At 53.2% G+C, this 19153-nt stretch overlaps 1 protein-coding gene across 1 annotated transcript in view; it reads right to left on the bottom strand.

Annotated features, from left to right (window-relative positions):
* The window catches only part of LOC134933798 (zinc finger CCCH-type antiviral protein 1-like), a 78390-nt gene that overhangs the window by 45294 nt on the left and 13943 nt on the right, over positions 1–19153 (bottom strand). The window contains exons 2-4 of the mRNA XM_063929257.1: positions 5367–5502; positions 4327–4693; positions 1910–3034 (exon numbers count right to left, since the gene is read on the bottom strand). Coding sequence (XP_063785327.1) covers positions 1910–3034; positions 4327–4693; positions 5367–5502 — 1628 coding nt within the window. The remainder of the gene's footprint in view (positions 1–1909; positions 3035–4326; positions 4694–5366; positions 5503–19153) is intronic.

The following is a 19153-nucleotide window of genomic DNA, read 5'->3' as shown; positions in this document are numbered from 1 at the left end:
CTCCTTCATTGCCCTTAACATGTAACTTGTGGCCCTAAAGGAAAAATACGTTTGTTTCTTCACCGTCGACACTGGGGTCAGTGTCCGTGTCAGTGTCTGTCGACCGACTGAGGTAAATGGGCGTTTTTACAAGCCCCTGACGGTGTCTGAGACGCCTGGACCGATACTAATTTGTCCGCCGGCTGTCTCATGTCGTCAACCGGCTTGCAGCGTGTTGACATTATCACGTAATTCCATAAGTAAGCCATCCATTCTGGTGTCGACTCCCTAGAGAGTGACATCACCATTACAGGCAATTTTCTCCGTCTCCTCACCAACATTTTCCTCATACATGTCGACACACATGTACCGACCTACAGCACACACATACAGGGAATGCTCTGATAGAGGACAGGACCCACTAGCCCTTTGGGGAGACAGATGGAGAGTTTGCCAGCACACACCAAAAGCGCCATAATGTATATAACAACCCTAGAAGGTGTTGTTTCTATATATGGGCTCTTAATATATAATTATATCGCCAATTTATGCCCCCCTTCTCTTTAACCCTGTTTCTGTAGTGCAGGGGAGAGTGGGAGCCTTCCTCACCAGCGGAGCTGGTCAGGAAAATGGCGCTGAGTGCTGAGGAGAATAAGCTCCGCCCCTTTCACGGCGGGCTTTTCTCCCGGTTATTAGGAAAACTGGCCTGGGTTAAATACATACATATAGCCTTAATGGCTATATGTGATGTATTTATTTGCCTCTAAGGTAATCTATATTGCTGCCCAGGGCGCCCCCAGCAGCGCCCTGCACCCTCCGTGACCGAGATCAGTGAGCCGTGTAGCAACAATGGCGCACAGCTGCAGTGCTGTGCGCTACCTTCATGAAGACTGAGGAGTCTTCTGCCGCCTGTTTCCGGACCTCCGTTCTGTTCTTCAGCGTCTGTAAGGGGGATCGGCGGCGCGGCTCCGGGACGAACCCCAGGCTGACCTGTGTTCCGACTCCCTCTGGAGCTCAGTGTCCAGTAGCCTAAGACTTCAATCCTCCTGCACGCAGGTGAGTTGCAAGTCTCTCCCCTAAGTCCCTCGTTGCAGTGATCCTGTCGCCAGCAGGAATCACTGATTAGAAACCTAAAAAAAAACTTTTCTAAACAGCTCTTTAAGAGAGCCACCTAGATTGCACCCTCTCGGACGGGCACAAAAACCTAACTGAGGCTTGGAGGAGGGTCATAGGGGGAGGAGCCAGTACACACCATGTGACCTAAAAGCTTTTTTAGATGTGCCCTGTCTCCTGCGGAGCCCGCTATTCCCCATGGTCCTGACGGAGTCCCCAGCATCCACTAGGACGTTAGAGAAAGAACTTTGAAGTGGCAGTGAGAGTTATGGTGCCAGGGGGCATACTAATGTGTTATGTTGGCTGGTGACCAGAAGAGATGACTGTAACATTTTATTAATCTAAAAGTGCAAGAAAAAATGTTAATTTACACTGGTGTGTTACATGGGTATGACGTGTGGCATTACATTGGCACTTCAGGAATGGGGAGAATGATGGGCAGTCCGCGGACATTACTGGGACTTAGGCTGGGGTAGGGGGGATGCCAAACTGATTCTTATCCCCAGGCGGAAGAGCCTAGCTTCACCCCTGCGTCTGTGCCCCCTTCTTATATCATAACAACTATGTGAGAAGCCTGCCATGGCTCAGGGAGTCCTGGCTCCCCTCTCCTCATCAGTTCAGGGGGAGCTCCCTATTTTCAAAGAACGACCACTGCTTCTAGAATATTGGGGCATTCTTACGCAAACGTAACATACATATTTATATTTGAATATAACTATCTAAGCATTAAGTGACCATCTATGGTTTGTACTGTAATAGATCACAGACCTTTCAATATAACCCCGCCTTGCCTCAAAAACTGGACACAAGAGCTTACATTTTCTGGATAACGTAGGTCTATCTGGGGACGTTCTGGCGAGCGGCTGATGTTGGGAAACTTCATCTGCTGATCTGGTGCCAGACAGTTGGCTGAGATCAGGTCTTGACACTGGCTTTACGCTGGCGAGGAGCTTGCTTGAATGGTCGGCTCCCTCAGATAGCCTGGATGTGTCACTATAGAAGCTTGATGCGCGTAGACTGCTTGTACCACCAAGGGGCGATGCTGCGGCATTAGCAGGTGCTGTAGCGGTGGATAAAGCACGAGGCGTTACCGGTGGAACGCCGGATGGCCTCTCGTTCAGATCATTGGACACTGTACTGGATACTGAACTTGCTCCAGAGAGCCGTGTTGGCTGATATGAGGTTAACCCAACCGGAGATGTTGGTGGAACATTGGATGGTCCGAGCGGTTGACTGGAGTTTTGAAGTGCGTCGGTTGGTGCAGTCATTGCGTTGCTCGATGCAGCAGGTGATACTTGCTCCGCTCTGATTGTGCACCTAGATTGTGCGCCTGGTTGATAAAGCCCCCCAAACTGTGTCACAGTGACTGAAGGGGTTATTGCAGATGTTGTTGGCCTGTTTATTCTACTGTAGTAGGGCTGGGAAGAGGGTGATGCACTGCATGTGGCTGAGATTGGAGTATTTACCGGCTTAGTAGATCCAGTGAGCGCTGTTGGGCTAGATGTATTTGGACCCCCTCTTATAGAGTCACCATCAACGGAATAATTTGAGTTCAGTCTACCGAGAGATGTTGGTGGAACACGGGATGGTCCGATTGGCTCACTTGCTCCTGTAAGTGGAGCGCTTGGTGCACTCATTGCTTTGTCTGAGCTAGCAGATGACAGTCGCTCTGTGCGAGCTTGCGCTGCATTAGGTATAGTTGTATCTGACCGACGAGGACGCACTTTGCGCGCGTTGGATGGCGGTGCAGTTAATTTGGGTCGTCTCTCTGATCCCACGTGTGTGTTGCCTGAACCGGGTGTTTCGGGTGTAAACCAGTCTTCCATTAACTTTTCTAGCTCAGTTTTCTGTTGTCCATCGTCATCGTCTTCAGACCAGCAATGATGACTCTCGCCACTCTCAGACGCTGGCCGGCTGCTCGATCTCCCCCGATCCTGGAACCCTAAATGAATTTATCATCATTAGACCACTGTAGACGGAACCAAAATGACAATCCTGTTGTTTCGTTAGAAGTCTATGAAAAATAGGGGAATTATTTCATTTAAATGAAAAACTAGGCTGCAATAGAAAAACAACAAACATGGTTTAAATGATATTGGATGAGACTACAATCATTTTTAAAGTTTTTCCATGTACCATATATACTCGAGTATAAGTCGACCCGAATATAAGCCGAGGCACCTAATTTTACCCCAAAAACCTGGGAAAACTTATTGACTCGAGTATAAGCCTAGGGTGGGAAATGCAGCTCTAGCCGTACACAGCCCTCAGTGCCAGATATGCCCTCATACTGCCAGATATGCCCTCACAGTGCCAGATATGCCCTCATGCTTCCAGATATGCCCCCACAGTGCCAGATATGCCCCACAGTGCCAGATATGCCCCACAGTGCCAGATATGCCCCACAGTGCTAGATGTGCCAGATATGCCCCACAGTGCCAGATATGCCCCACAGTGCCAGATATGCCCCCACAGTGCCAGATATGCCCCACAGTGCCAGATATGCCCCACAGTGCCAGATGTGCCAGATATGCCCCCCAGTGCTAGATATGCCCCACAGTGCCAGATATGCCCCCCACTGCTAGATATGCCCCACAGTGCCAGATGTGCCAGATATGCCCCCCAGTGCTAGATATGCCCCACAGTGCCAGATGTGCCAGATATGCCCCACAGTGCTAGATATGCCCCACAGTGCTAGATATGCCCCACAGTGCCAGATATGCCCCACAGTGCCAGATGTGCCAGATATGCCCCACAGTGCCAGATGTGCCCCACAGTGCTAGATACTTACCCTCCGCCGCTCCCGCGCTGTCTTCTGAAGAAGGGACATGGAGAGCGCAGTGCGCGGCTCTCCTGTGTCCCTCCTGCGTCTCCGGCGGCAGCGGCGTGTGTTAAAGGAAGTGCCGGTTCGTGCACTTCCTTTAACACACACACCGCCGGAGATGCAGGAGGGACACAGGAGAGCCGCGCACTGCGCTCTCCGTGTCCCTCCTAATGCTGACTCGATTATAAGCCGAGGTGGCTTTTTCAGCACAAAAAAACGTGCTGAAAAAGTCGGCTTATAATCGAGTATATACGGTAGTTGCAAACTTAGAAATAATTCTAATCTTCCAAATATACAAATCATCGTTAGCACCAAAAATGCAATAACTGTACAGTAAATGTGGTCATTAAATCCGTCATTTACAGAGGTCATAAGTTACTTATTTCTGAAATAATTTATTAGCCGGATACCTGTTCCTTCCATCTGTCTTCCTCGACTCCTGTCCTGCAATATGTCCTGAGATCCTGGTCTATTTCTGGATTTGGCCCGTCCCCGTCCTCTGCCCCCGCGGCCTCGCGGTGCTCCCCTTCTCACGTCTCTGCCTCTATCCTGGTGCCGCAGGTTGTGTTTGATTACGCAGAGCATCTGAAAGTTCTGCACAGCGTCGACAGGTAGCTTGTGGCGATCATGCAGTAAATCGGGATTCGCCTCCAGAAGATTGTGTGAGTTTTTGCAAACTTGTCGGTTGCATTCCCCTCGCATGAAATATCCACAGACGTGCAGCCGTGTACACGCATTCCCTTGGTCACAGGTGCCGTTCCAGTATTGCCGACACATCTGTGGAGAAAGGGTCAGTGATACAGTAATAAGCCCCACACCTCTGATGCACATAGGAGAGGTAAGAGGGGCGCTCGGCCAAACAATTATATCTAATTTGCTGAACGTTGCAAAAGTCTGGGATTAAGAATATCCACTATATTTCCTATTCTTACTGCTCCGTCTCACACTGTACATACTTATATTTATTACATTTGCTATGGTAACAGGACAGAATCGTAACAGCAAATGTTATGCAGCGATGGGATGTGCTCAGTGGGGGATTAAGGCAATATGGGGCCCTGAGCTTGACATATTCCAGGGGGCCCTTCACTCGTGCATGTCTTAAACATACAATCAACGCACAGTAAACATACATCATGTAGTACATCAAATACCTGTCACACCTGGTCCTTTGCCCTGCACCCCACTCTCTGTTCTTGGTGACACATTATGCCCCACACTTTCCTTGTCACATATACCCACCTCTCTCTCTATTAGAAATCATTAGGCCACGTACTAAACCCCGCCCAAGCCACACCCTGATCTTCAGAGAGACACCAATGTCAGGTGAAGCCACAACCCTCAGAGCACATTCTAAACCATAATATCTCATATAAAAAATCAGTAAAGTCGGTGAATATTTTGGAATTATACGGATTGTCTGCTGCAGCGCAGCGGTGGTAAGTCTCACCTCCGGTAGCAGCTGGTTGTCATTCTGCAGCAGAAGGACCTTTAATTCCTGATCATTCAGCCCGCTGAGCTCATTATCCTTCAGCACCATCTGATTGTGATCTGATAAAATGTCATGGGACAACTTGCGCGGACACCTGGAACATAGGCAAACAAATATATTATTTTAGCTAACGTTGAAGAATTAAAATAAAACACAAAACACACTTGGCCTAACGCGTCTGTGAGGGTGCAGCCGCTGCGGATGCGGGGTACAATTGCACAACTTTAAAAAAAAAAATATATATATATATATATATATATTTATATATATATATATATATATATATATATATAAAATTACAGTGCGCAATAAGCAACTCACTGATATGTATAGATAAAATCAGAACGACAGCTAATAAAGTAAGCACAATTTGGGTAAGGGACTGGTCATGCCTCTGTAGCCTCCTGACTGTACTTTTCATTGCCCCCACTGATAGTACTCCTGCTGCTTTTTCTACTGAGGGCCTCACATTCTCAATCCCCCCCCCCCCCCCCCCGACCCGAGGGGTCACCATGGTGGTGGTGTTGGGGTCCTTTTACCCTCTAGCTCAGTGATTTTCAACCTTTTTCGCGGCACACCAAACAATATTTTAAAATTGCCAAGGCACACCATCAGTTCCCCACAGAAAAAAAACAAAAAAAATAAGATTTTAAACCTACCGGTAAATCTTTTTCTCCTAGTCCGTAGAGGATGCTGGGGACTCCGTAAGGACCATGGGCTATAGACGGGCTCCGCAGGAGACATGTGCACTCTAAGATCTTTTAATGGGCGTGAGCTGGCTCCTCCCTCTATGCCCCTCCTCCAGACCTCAGTTATAGAACTGTGCCCAGAGGAGACGGACATTTCGAGGAAAAGGATTTTGTTAATTAAGGGTGAGATACATACCAGCTCACACCACAAACACACCGTATAACATGGTATATAACTAAACCAGTTAACAGCATGAACAACAGAAATCAGCAACAGTCTGTGATCTCAACCGTACACAACTCTCGTGTAACTACATCAGTAACTATGTACAAGTACTGCAGATTTATTCCGCACGGGGACGGGCGCCCAGCATCCTCTACGGACTAGGAGAAAAAGATTTACCGGTAGGTTTAAAATTTTATTTTCTCTTACGTCCTAGAGTATGCTGGGGACTCCGTAAGGACCATGGGGTTTATACCAAAGCTCCAGACCGGGCGGGAGAGTGCGGATGACTCCGCAGCACCGATTGAGCAAACAGAAGGTCCTCATCAGCCAGGGTATCAAACTTATAGAATTTTGCAAAAGTGTTTGAACCCGACCAAGTAGCTGCTCGGCAAAGCTGTAATGCCGAGACACCTCGGGCAGCCGCCCAAGAAGAGCCCACCTTCCAAGTGGAATGGGCCTTCACCGATTTTGGTAACGGCAATCCCGCCGTAGAATGAGCCCGCTGAATCGTGTTACAGATCCAGCGTTCAATAGTCTGCTTGGAAGCAGGAGTGCCAACCTTGTTGGCCGCATATAGGACAAACAGAGCCTCTGTTTTCCTAATACGAGCCGTTCTGGCTACATAGATTTTTAAAGCACTGACTACATCAAGGGACTTGGACTCCTCCAAGACATCCGTAGCCACCGGCACTACAATAGGTTGGTTCATGTGAAACGACGAAACCACCTTAGGTAGAAATTGTGGACGAGTTCTCAATTCCGCTCTATCCACATGGCAAATCATATAGGGGCTCTTGTGGGACAAGGCCGCCAATTTTGACACCCGCCTTGCAGATGCCAAGGCCAATAACACGACCACTTTCCACGTGAGAAATTTTAGCTCAACAGTTTGAAGTGGTTCAAACAAATGTGATTTAAGGAACTGCAACACCACGTTCAGGTCCCACGGTGCCACAGGGGGCACAAAAGGAGGTTGGATGTGCAGTACTCCTTTCACAAAAGTCTGTACTTCTGGAAGAGAGGCCAATTCCTTCTGAAAGAATATTGATAAGGCCGGAATCTGCACCTTAATGGAACCTAACTTTAGGCCCATATCCAGTCCTGTCTGTAGAAAATGGAGAAAACGACCCAGCTGGAATTCTTCCGTAGGAGCATTCTTGGATTCACACCAAGATACATACTTCCTCCAGATACGGTGATAGTGCTTTGCCTTTACTTCCTTCCTAGCTTTAAGTAGAGTAGGGATGACTTCCCCTGGAATACCTTTCCTAGCTAGGATCTGGTGTTCAACCGCCATGCCGTTAAACGTAATCACGGTAAGTCTTGGAACACACACGGCCCCTGTTGTAACAGGTCCTCTCTGAGAGGAAGCGGCCAAGGATCTTCTGTGATCATTTCCTGAAGATCTGGATACCAGGCCCTTCGAGGCCAATCTGGGAAAATGAGTATCGTCGGAACTTTTGTTCTTCTTATGCTTCTCAATATTTTTGAGATGAGCGGAAGCGGAGGGAACACATAGACCGCTTGATACACCCACGGTGTTACTAGCGCGTCCACTGCTATTGCCTGAGGGTCCCTTGCCCTGGAACAATATGTCCGAAGCTTCTTGTTGAGGCGTGACGCCATAATGTCTATTTGAGGGAGTCCCCAACAACTTGTCACTTCTGCAAAGACCTCTTGATGAAGTCCCCACTCTCCTGGATGGAGATCGTGTCTGCTGAGGAAGTCTGCTTCCCAGTTGTCCACTCCCGGAATGAATACCGCGGACAGAGCGCTTACATGATTTTCCGCCCAGCGAAGAATCCTGGTGGCCTCCGCCATTGCTGCTCTGCTTCTTGTTCCGCCCTGGCGGTTTACATGCGCCACGGCTGTGATATTGTCTGACTGGATCAGAACGGGTAGGTGGCGAAGGAGATGCTCCGCCTGTCTCAGGCCGTTGTATATGGCCATTAATTCCAGCACGTTTATGTGCATACAAGCCTGCTGGCTTGACCATATTCCCTGAAAGTTATTCCCCTGTGTGACTGCTCCCCAACCTCGGAGGCTCACGTCCGTGGTCACGAGAACCCAATCTTGAATTCCAAACCTGCGACCCTCTAGAAGGTGAGCACTCTGGAGCCACCACAGGAGAGAAATCCTGGCCCTGGGGGACAGGCTTATCATCTGATGCATTTGGAGATGGGACCCTGACCACTTGCTCAGTAGGTCCCACTGAAAAGTTCTTGCATGGAACCTGCCAAACGGAATGGCCTCGTAGGCCGCCACAATCTTTCCCAACACTCGAGTGCATTGATGAATCAACACTCTTTTTGGTTTCAGCAGAACCCTGACCATGTTCTGGAGTTCCAGAGCTTTTTCCACTGGAAGAAAAACCCTCTGCCGTTCCGTGTCCAGAATCATGCCCAAAAACGACAGCCGAGTTGTCGGGACCAACTGCGACTTTGGCAAATTTAGAAGCCAGCTGTGTAGTTGTAGCACCCTCAGAGAGAGAGCCACGCTCTTCAGTAATTGTTCTCTTGATCTCGCTTTTATCAGGAGATCATCCAGGTACGGGATAATTTTGACACCCTGCTTGCGCAGGAGCACCATCCTTTCTGCCATTACCTTGGTGAAAATCCTCAGGGCCGTGGAAAGTCCAAACGGCAACGTCTGAAACTGGTAATGGCAATCCTGTACAGCGAATCTCAGGTTCTCCTGATGAGGAGGATATATGGGGACATGAAGGTATGCATCCTTTATGTCTAGTGACACCATAAAATCCCCCCCTTCCAGGCTGGAGATCACTGCCCGGAGAGATTCCATTTTGAATTTGAATCTCTTCAAATATAGATTTAGGGATTTTAGGTTCAGAATCGGTCTGACCGAACCGTCCGGCTTCAGGACCACAAACAGGGTTGAATAGAACCCCTTTCCCTGTTGCAACTGGGGAACCTGGATAATCACTTGCTGTTGACACAGCTTTTGTATAGCCGTCGAAACTATTGCTCTCTCTGAGAGAGAAGCTGGCAAGGCCGATTTTAAAAATCGGCGTGGAGGCACATCTTCGAACTCCAGTTTGTAGCCTTGGGACACAATTCCTATTACCCAAGGATCCAAGTCCGAAAGAACCCAGACCTTGCTGAAGCGCTGAAGACGTGCCCCCACCGGTGCGGACTCCCGCAGCGGGGTCCCAGCGTCATGCGGTGGATTTGGTAGAGGTCAGGGAGGACTTTTGCTCCTGGGAACCAGCCGAAGCTGGTGTTCTTTTCCCCCTACCTCTGGCAAGGAAGGATGAACCGCGCCCCTTTCTGAATTTACGAGACCGAAAGGACTGCATCTGGTATTGAGGGGTTTTCTTTTGCTGTGGGGGAATGTAAGGCAGAAAAGAAGACTTACCCACGGTAGCTGTGGAAACCAGGTCCGCAAGGCCTTCCCCAAACAGAACTTCACCCTTGTAAGGCAAAGCCTCCATAAGTCTCTTGGAGTCAGCATCCCCAGTCCATTGGCGGGTCCACAGTAACCTCCTAGCTGAAATTGCCATGGCATTTGCTCTTGAACCCAAGAGCCCAATATCTCTCGCAGCCTCCCTCATATATAACGCTGCGTCCTTTATGTGACCTAATGTCAACAGAACACTGTCTTTATCGAGGGTGTCCAGGTCAGATGACAAGTTATCTGCCCATGCTGCAATTGCGCTCCCCACCCATGCCGACGTTACCGCTGGTCTGAGCAGGGCTCCCGTAGTTGCATAAATTGATTTTAAGGTAGTTTCCTGCCTGCGATCCGCAGGGTCTTTTAAGGTCGCCGTGTCCGGGGACGGTAGGGCCACCTTTTTGGACAAGCGGATAAGGGCCTTGTCCACCGTGGGTGAGGATTCCCACCGTAACCTGTCCTGTGAGGGGAAAGGATAAGCCATTATAATTCTCTTGGGAATCTGCAGCCTCTTGTCTGGAGTTTCCCAAGCCTTTTCAAATAAAGCGTTCAGCTCATGTGATTGGGGGAAATGTTACCTCAGGTTTCTACCCCTTAAACATACAGACCCGTGTGTCCGGGACAGACGGGTCCTCTGATATGTAATACATCTTTTATTGCAATAATCACGTATTGAATACTCTTTGCCACCCTTGGGTGCAACTTTGCCTCATTATAGTCGACACTGGAGTCGGAATCCGTGTCGGTATCAGTGTCTGCTATCTGGGTAAAGGGACGTTTTTGGGACCCTGCAGGGTCTTGTGACACAGTAGGAGCCATGGAGTGACTCCCTGGTTGGCATTTGGACTCTGCTTTGTCCAATCTCTTATGTAATAAAGCCACATTTGCATTCAAAACATTCCACATGTCAACCCAATTAGCCGTCGGCGGTGCCTCCGGAGACAATACTACCATCTGCTCTGCATCCTCCCTAGAAGAGCCTTCCGCTTCAGACATGTCGACACACACGTACTGACACCCCACACACACTGGGATATATGGATATGGGGACAGCCCCACAATAAGGCCCTTTGGAAAGACAGAGAGAGAGTATGCCAGCTCACACCCAGTGCCCTGTGGTTCTGAAACAAAGTCCCAGACTAGTAAGCGCTTTTATAATAATACATTTTGCACCAAATTAATGTGCCCCCCCCTCGTTTTGCACCCTGTTACTTGTGTACAGCAGGGAAAGAGTCCGGGAGCAGCTTCTCTGCAGCATGCTGTGGCGAAAATGGCGCTGGTTAGAGCTGAGGCAACAAGGCGGGCTTCGGTCCCGCTGTTTCTTTATACTGGCGGGGCTTTATATACTGCCTCAGCAGTATCTATACTTGTGCCAGCCTATATATGAGGTAAAAATTGCTGCCCAGGGCGCCCCCCCTGCGCCCTTGCGTGTGAGTGTGGGAGCAATGGCGCGCAGCGCGACCGCTGCGCGGTACCTCACGAAGATCTGAAGTCTTCTGCCGCCTTTGGTGTATATTTACTAAAATTCTTATTTTTCCGAATGAAGTTAAAGTTCAAACACGAATGACATCGAAAGTGTAAATATGCAACCTTTTGAATTTATTACGACTAATTTACTAAGCTGTCGTATTCTGCATTTTCGTATTTTCCGATGTCATTCGTATTTTTTGGCAGTGTTTTACGGGAGTGAATTGTAAAACACTGCCGATATTAACCCAATGAATCTCGGCCGGATCTGTGAGATCCGTGCTGGGCTTCATTGTGCACCTTTCGTAAAAAAAAAAAAAAAACATTGTTAAAAAAAAAAAAAAAAAAAAAAATGCGTGGGGTGCCCCCTCCTAAACAAAACCAGCCTCGGGCTCTTTGAGCCGGTCCTGGTTGAAAAAATATGGGGGAAAAAATGACAGGGGTTCCCCCATATTTAATCAACCAGCACCGGGCTCTGCACCTGGTCCTGGTTCCAAAAATACGGGGGACAAAAAGCGTAGGGGTCCCCCGTATTTTTGAAACCAGCACCGGGCTCCACTAGCCAGGTACATAATGCCACAGCCGGGGGACACTTTTATATTGGTCCCTGCGGCCCTGGCATTACATACCCAACTAGTCACCGCTGGCCGGGGTACCCTGGAGGAGTGGGAACCCCTTAAATCAAGGGGTCCCCCCCTCCAGCCACCCAAGGGCCAGGGGTGAAGCCCGAGGCTGTCCCCCCCATCCAAGGGCGGCGGATGGGGGGCTGATAGCCTTTTTGTAAAGATGTGAATATTGTTTTTAGTAGCAGTACTACAAGTCCCAGCAAGCCTCCCCCGCAAGCTGGTACTTGGAGAACCACAAGTACCAGCATGCGGTGGAAAACCGGGCCCGCTGGTACCTGTTGTTGTACTACTACTAAAAAAATACCCCAATAAAAACAGGAGACACACACCTTGAAAGAATAAGTTTATTACATACATGTACACCGCCAAACATACATACTTACCTATGTTCACACGAGGGTCGGTCCTCTTCTCCATGTAGAATCCATGGGGTACCTGTTGGAAAAATTATACTCACATAATCCAGTGTAGATCGGTCCTCTTCTGTTCTTTGTATAATCCACGTACTTTGCAAAATAAAAAAACGAACACCCGACCACGCACTGAAAGGGGCCCCATGTTTTCACATGGGACCCCTTTCCCCGACTGCCAGGACCCCGCCCTGACTCCTGTCTAAGAGGGTTCCTTCAGCCAATCAGGGAGCGCCACGTCGTGGCACCCTCCTGATTGGCTGTGTGCTCCTGTAGTGTCTGTCAGGCAGCACACGGCAGTGATACAATGTAGCGCCTATGCGCTCCATTGTAACCAATGGTGGGAACTTTGCGGACAGCGGTGAGGTTACTTTCGGTAACTTTCTCCTGCCCTATAGCTGTGAGCTATCGCCCTGTACGTCTCCTGGATACACACAAGCGTTTGGTCACGTGGGGGAAGTGATGTAACATCAGATATGTATTGCTATGTACTGAATACTGCGGGTGTTGCAGCTGGATTACTCCAACTCCTGATAACCTACCGGCTGAATCAGCGCGGTGACTATCAGGGCCTGGTACTGTATAGTCAGCAATGAGTACCTTCTAGCGTCTTCTCCTGCCCCCTCTCTGTGTATAGCTGCCGGCCAGTACCCACCTCCTGCCCCCTGTGTAGGACGCTGCCAGCCAGTACCCACCTCCTGCCCCCTGTGTATGAGCTGCTGCCAGCCAGTACCCACCTCCTGCCACCTGTGTATAGGACGCTGCCAGCCAGTACCCACCTCCTGCCCCCTGTGTATGAGATGCTGCCAGCCAGTACCCACCTCCTGCCCCGTGTATAGGACGCTGCCAGCCAGTACCCACCTCCTGCCCCCTGTGTATGAGATGCTGCCAGTACCCACCTCCTGCCCCGTGTATAGGACGCTGCCAGCCAGTACCCACCTCCTGCCCCATGTGTATGAGATGCTGCCAGCCAGTACCCACCTCCTGCCCCCTGTGTATAGGACGCTGCCATCCAGTACCCACCTCCTGCCCCCTGTGTATAGGACGCTGCCAGCCAGTACCCATCTCCTGCCCCCTGTGTATGAGATGCTGCCAGCCAGTACCCACCTCCTGCCCCGTGTATAGGACGCTGCCAGCAAGTACCAACCTCCTGCCCCATCTCTGTGTATAGCTGCCGGCCAATACCCACCTCCTGCCCCCTGTGTATGAGATGCTGCCAGCCAGTACCCACCTCCTGCCCCCTGTGTATGAGATGCTGCCAGCCAGTACCCATCTCCTGCCCCCTGTGTATGAGATGCTGCCAGCCAGTACCCACCTCCTACCCCCTGTGTATAGGACACTGCCAGCCAGTACCCACCTCCTGCCCCGTGTATAGGATGCTGCCAGCCAGTACCCACCTCCTGCCCCCTGTGTATGAGATGCTGCCAGCCAGTACCCATCTCCTGCCCCCTGTGTATGAGATGCTGCCAGCCAGTACCCACCTCCTACCCCCTGTGTATAGGACACTGCCAGCCAGTACCCACCTCCTGCCCCGTGTATAGGATGCTGCCAGCCAGTACCCACCTCCTGCCCCGTGTATAGGATGCTGCCAGCCAGTACCCACCTCCTGCCCCCTGTGTATGGGATGATGCCAGACAGTACCCACCTTTCTGCCCCCTTTGTATGTGATGCTGCCAGCCAGTACCCACCTCCTGCCCCCTGTGTATGAGATACTGCCAGCCAGTACCCACCTCCTGCTCCGTGTATAGGACGCTGCCAGCCAGTACCCACCTCCTGCCACCTGTGTAGGAGATGCTGCCAGCCAGTACCCACCTCCTGCCCCGTGTATAGGACGCTGCCAGCAAGTACCAACCTCCTGCCCCATCTCTGTGTATAGCTGCCGGCCAATACCCACCTCCTGCCTCCTTTGTATGAGATGCTGCCAGCCAGTACCCACCTCCTGCCCCCTGTGTATGAGATGCTGCCAGCCAGTACCCACCTCCTGCCCCCTGTGTATAGGACACTGCCAGCCAGTACCCACCTCCTGCCCCCTTTGTATAGGACGTTGCCAGCTAGTACCCACCTCCTTCCCCCTTTGAATGAGATGCTGCCAGCCAGTAAGCCAGTACCCACCTCCTGCCCCCTGTGTATAGGACGCTGCCAGCAGGCACCCACCTCCTGCCCCCTGTGTATAGGATGCTGCCAGCCAGTACCCACCTCCTGCCCCCTGTGTATAGGATGCTGCCAGCCAGTACCCACCTCCTGCCCCATGTGTATAGGACGCTGCCAGCCAGTACCCACTTCCTGCCCCGTGTATAGGACGCTGCCAGCAAGTACCAACCTCCTGCCCCATCTCTGTGTATAGCTGCCGGCCAATACCCACCTCCTGCCTCCTGTGTATGAGATGCTGCCAGCCAGTACCCACCTCCTGCCCCCTGTGTATGAGATGCTGCCAGCCAGTACCCACCTCCTGCCCCCTGTGTATAGGACACTGCCAGCCAGTACCCACCTCCTGCCCCCTGTGTATAGGACGCTGCCAGCCAGTACCCACCTCCTGCCCCCTGTGTATGAGATGCTGCCAGCCAGTACCCACCTCCTGCCCCCTGTGTATAGGACGCTGCCAGCCAGTACCCACCTCCTGCCCCGTGTGTATAGGACGCTGCCAGCAGGTACCCACCTCCTGCCCCCTGTGTATAGGATGCTGCCAGCCAGTACCCACCTCCTGCCCCCTGTGTATAGGACGCTGCCAGCCAGTACCCACCTCCTGCCCCCTGTGTATAGGACGCTGTCAGCCAGTACCCACCTCCTGCCACCTGTGTAGGAGATGCTGCCAGCCAGTACCCACCTCCTGCCCCGTGTATAGGACGCTGCCAGCAAGTACCAACCTCCTGCCCCATCTCTGTGTATAGCTGCCGGCCAATACCCACCTCCTGCCTCCTTTGTATGAGATGCTGCCAGCCAGTACCCACCTCCTGCCCCCTGTGTATGAGATGCTGCCAGCCAGTACCCACCTCCTGCCCCCTGTGTATAGGACACTGCCAGCCAGTACCCACCTCCTGCCCCCTTTGTATAGGACGTTGCCAGCTAGTACCCACCTCCTTCCCCCTGTGAATGAGATGCTGCCAGCCAGTACCCACCTCCTGCCCCCTGTGTATAGGACGCTGCCAGCCAGTACCCACCTCCTGCCCCCTGTGTATAGGACACTGCCAGCAGGCACCCACCTCCTGCCCCCTGTGTATAGGATGCTGCCAGCCAGTACCCACCTCCTGCCCCCTGTGTATAGGATGCTGCCAGCCAGTACCCACCTCCTGCCCCCTGTGTATAGGATGCTGCCAGCCAGTACCCACCTCCTGCCCCCTGTGTATAGGACGCTGCCAGCCAGTACCCACCTCCTGCCCCGTGTATAGGACGCTGCCAGCAAGTACCCACCTCCTGCCCCCTCTCTGTGTATAGCTGCCGGCCAATACCCACCTCCTGCCCCCTGTGTATGAGATGCTGCCAGCCAGTACCCACCTCCTGCCCCCTGTGTAGGACGCTGCCAGCCAGTACCCACCTCCTGCCATCTGTGTATGAGATGCTGCCAGCCAGTACCCACCTCCTGCCCCGTGTACAGGACGCTGCCAGCCAGTACCCACCTCCTGCCCCCTCTCTGTGTATAGCTGCCGGCCAGTACCCACCTTCTGCCCCCTGTGTATGAGATGCTGCCGGCCATTACCCACCTCCTGCCCCCTGTGTATAGGACGCTGCCAGCCAGTACCCACCTCTTGCCCCGTGTACAGGACGCTGCCAGCAAGTACCCACCTCCTGCACCCTCTCTTTGTATAGCTGCTGCCAGTACCCACCTCCTGCCCCATGTGTATGAGATGCTGCCAGCCAGTACCCACCTCTTGCCCCCTGTGTATAGGACGCTGCCATCCAGTACCCACCTCCTGACCCCTGTGTATAGGACGCTGCCAGCCAGTACCCATCTCCTGCCCCCTGTGTATGGGATGATGCCAGACAGTACCCACCTCCTGTCCCCTTTGTATGAGATGCTGCCAGCCAGTACCCACCTCCTGCCACCTGTGTATGAGATGCTGCCAGCCAGTACCCACCTCCTGCCCCGTGTATAGGACGCTGCCAGCAGGTACCCACCTCCTGCCCCCTGTGTATAGGATGCTGCCAGCCAGTACCCACTTCCTGCCCCCTGTGTATAGGACGCTGCCAGCCAATACCCACCTCCTGCCCCCTGTGTATAGGACGCTGCCAGCAGGTACCCACCTCCTGCCCCCTGTGTATAGGATGCTGCCAGCCAGTACCCACCTCCTGCCCCCTGTGTATAGGACGCTGCCAGCCAGTACCCACCTCCTGCCCCCTGTGTATAGGACGCTGCCAGCCAGTACCCACCTCCTGCCACCTGTGTAGGAGATGCTGCCAGCCAGTACCCACCTCCTGCCCCGTGTATAGGACGCTGCCAGCAAGTACCAACCTCCTGCCCCATCTCTGTGTATAGCTGCCGGCCAATACCCACCTCCTGCCTCATTTGTATGAGATGCTGCCAGCCAGTACCCACCTCCTGCCCCCTGTGTATGAGATGCTGCCAGCCAGTACCCACCTCCTGCCCCCTGTGTATAGGACACTGCCAGCCAGTACCCACCTCCTGCCCCCTTTGTATAGGACGTTGCCAGCTAGTACCCACCTCCTTCCCCCTGTGAATGAGATGCTGCCAGCCAGTACCCACCTCCTGCCCCCTGTGTATAGGACGCTGCCAGCCAGTACCCACCTCCTGCCCCCTGTGTATAGGACGCTGCCAGCAGGCACCCACCTCCTGCCCCCTGTGTATAGGATGCTGCCAGCCAGTACCCACCTCCTGCCCCCTGTGTATAGGATGCTGCCAGCCAGTACCCACCTCCTGCCCCATGTGTATAGGACGCTGCCAGCCAGTACCCACTTCCTGCCCAGTGTATAGGACGCTGCCAGCAAGTACCAACCTCCTGCCCCATCTCTGTGTATAGCTGCCGGCCAATACCCACCTCCTGCCTCCTGTGTATGAGATGCTGCCAGCCAGTACCCACCTCCTGCCCCCTGTGTATGAGATGCTGCCAGCCAGTACCCACCTCCTGCCCCCTGTGTATAGGACACTGCCAGCCAGTACCCACCTCCTGCCCCCTGTGTATAGGACGCTGCCAGCCAGTACCCACCTCCTGCCCCCTGTGTATGAGATGCTGCCAGCCAGTACCCACCTCCTGCCCCCTGTGTATAGGACGCTGCCAGCCAGTACCCACCTCCTGCCCCCTGTGTATAGGACGCTGCCAGCAGGTACCCACCTCCTGCCCCCTGTGTATAGGATGCTGCCAGCCAGTACCCACCTCCTGCCCCCTGTGTATAGGACGCTGCCAGCCAGTACCCACCTCCTGCCCCGTGTATAGGACGCTGCCAGCAAGTACCCACCTCCTGCCCCCTCTCTGTGTATAGCTGCCGGCCAATACCCACCTCCTGCCCCCTGTGTATGAGATGCTGCCAGCCAGTACCCACCTCCTGCCCCCTGTGTAGGACGCTGCCAGCCAGTACCCACCTCCTGCCATCTGTGTATGAGATGCTGCCAGCCAGTACCCACCTCCTGCCCCGTGTACAGGACGCTGCCAGCCAGTACCCACCTCCTGCCCCCTCTCTGTGTATAGCTGCCGGCCAGTACCCACCTTCTGCCCCCTGTGTATGAGATGCTGCCGGCCAGTACCCACCTCCTGCCCCCTGTGTATAGGACGCTGCCAGCCAGTACCCACCTCTTGCCCCGTGTACAGGACGCTGCCAGCAAGTACCCACCTCCTGCACCCTCTCTTTGTATAGCTGCTGCCAGTACCCACCTCCTGCCCCATGTGTATGAGATGCTGCCATCCAGTACCCACCTCCTGACCCCTGTGTATAGGACGCTGCCAGCCAGTACCCATCTCCTGCCCCCTGTGTATGGGATGATGCCAGACAGTACCCACCTCCTGTCCCCTTTGTATGAGATGCTGCCAGCCAGTACCCACCTCCTGCCACCTGTGTATGAGATGCTGCCAGCCAGTACCCACCTCCTGCCCCGTGTATAGGACGCTGCCAGCAGGTACCCACCTCCTGCCCCCTGTGTATAGGATGCTGCCAGCCAGTACCCACTTCCTGCCCCCTGTGTATAGGACGCTGCCAGCCAGTACCCACCTCCTGCCCCCTGTGTATAGGACGCTGCCAGCAGGTACCCACCTCCTGCCCCCTGTGTATAGGATGCTGCCAGCCAGTACCCACCTCCTGCCCCCTGTGTATAGGACGCTGCCAGCCAGTACCCACCTCCTGCCCCCTGTGTATAGGACGCTGCCAGCCAGTACCCACCTCCTGCCCCCTGTGTATGAGATGCTGCCAGCCAGTACCCACCTCCTGCCCCCTGTGTATAGGACGCTGCCAGCCAGTACCCACCTCCTGCCCCGTGTGTATAGGACGCTGCCAGCAGGTACCCACCTCCTGCCCCCTGTGTATAGGATGCTGCCAGCCAGTACCCACCTCCTGCCCCCTGTGTATAGGACGCTGCCAGCCAGTACCCACCTCCTGCCCCCTGTGTATAGGACGCTGCCAGCAGGTACCCACCTCCTGCCCCCTGTGTATAGGATGCTGCCAGCCAGTACCCACCTCCTGCCCCCTGTGTATAGGACGCTGCCATCCAGTACCCACCTCCTGCCCCGTGTATAGGACGCTGCCAGCAAGTACCCACCTCCTGCCCCCTCTCTGTGTATAGCTGCCGGCCAATACCCACCTCCTGCCCCCTGTGTATGAGATGCTGCCAGCCAGTACCCACCTCCTGCCCCCTGTGTAGGACGCTGCCAGCCAGTACCCACCTCCTGCCATCTGTGTATGAGATGCTGCCAGCCAGTACCCACCTCCTGCCCCGTGTACAGGACGCTGCCAGCCAGTACCCACCTCCTGCCCC

This window comes from Pseudophryne corroboree, chromosome 6, assembly GCF_028390025.1.
Source record: "Pseudophryne corroboree isolate aPseCor3 chromosome 6, aPseCor3.hap2, whole genome shotgun sequence".
NCBI classification, from domain to species: Eukaryota; Metazoa; Chordata; class Amphibia; order Anura; family Myobatrachidae; genus Pseudophryne; species Pseudophryne corroboree.
This window is presented reverse-complemented; position numbering and strand designations above follow the sequence as displayed.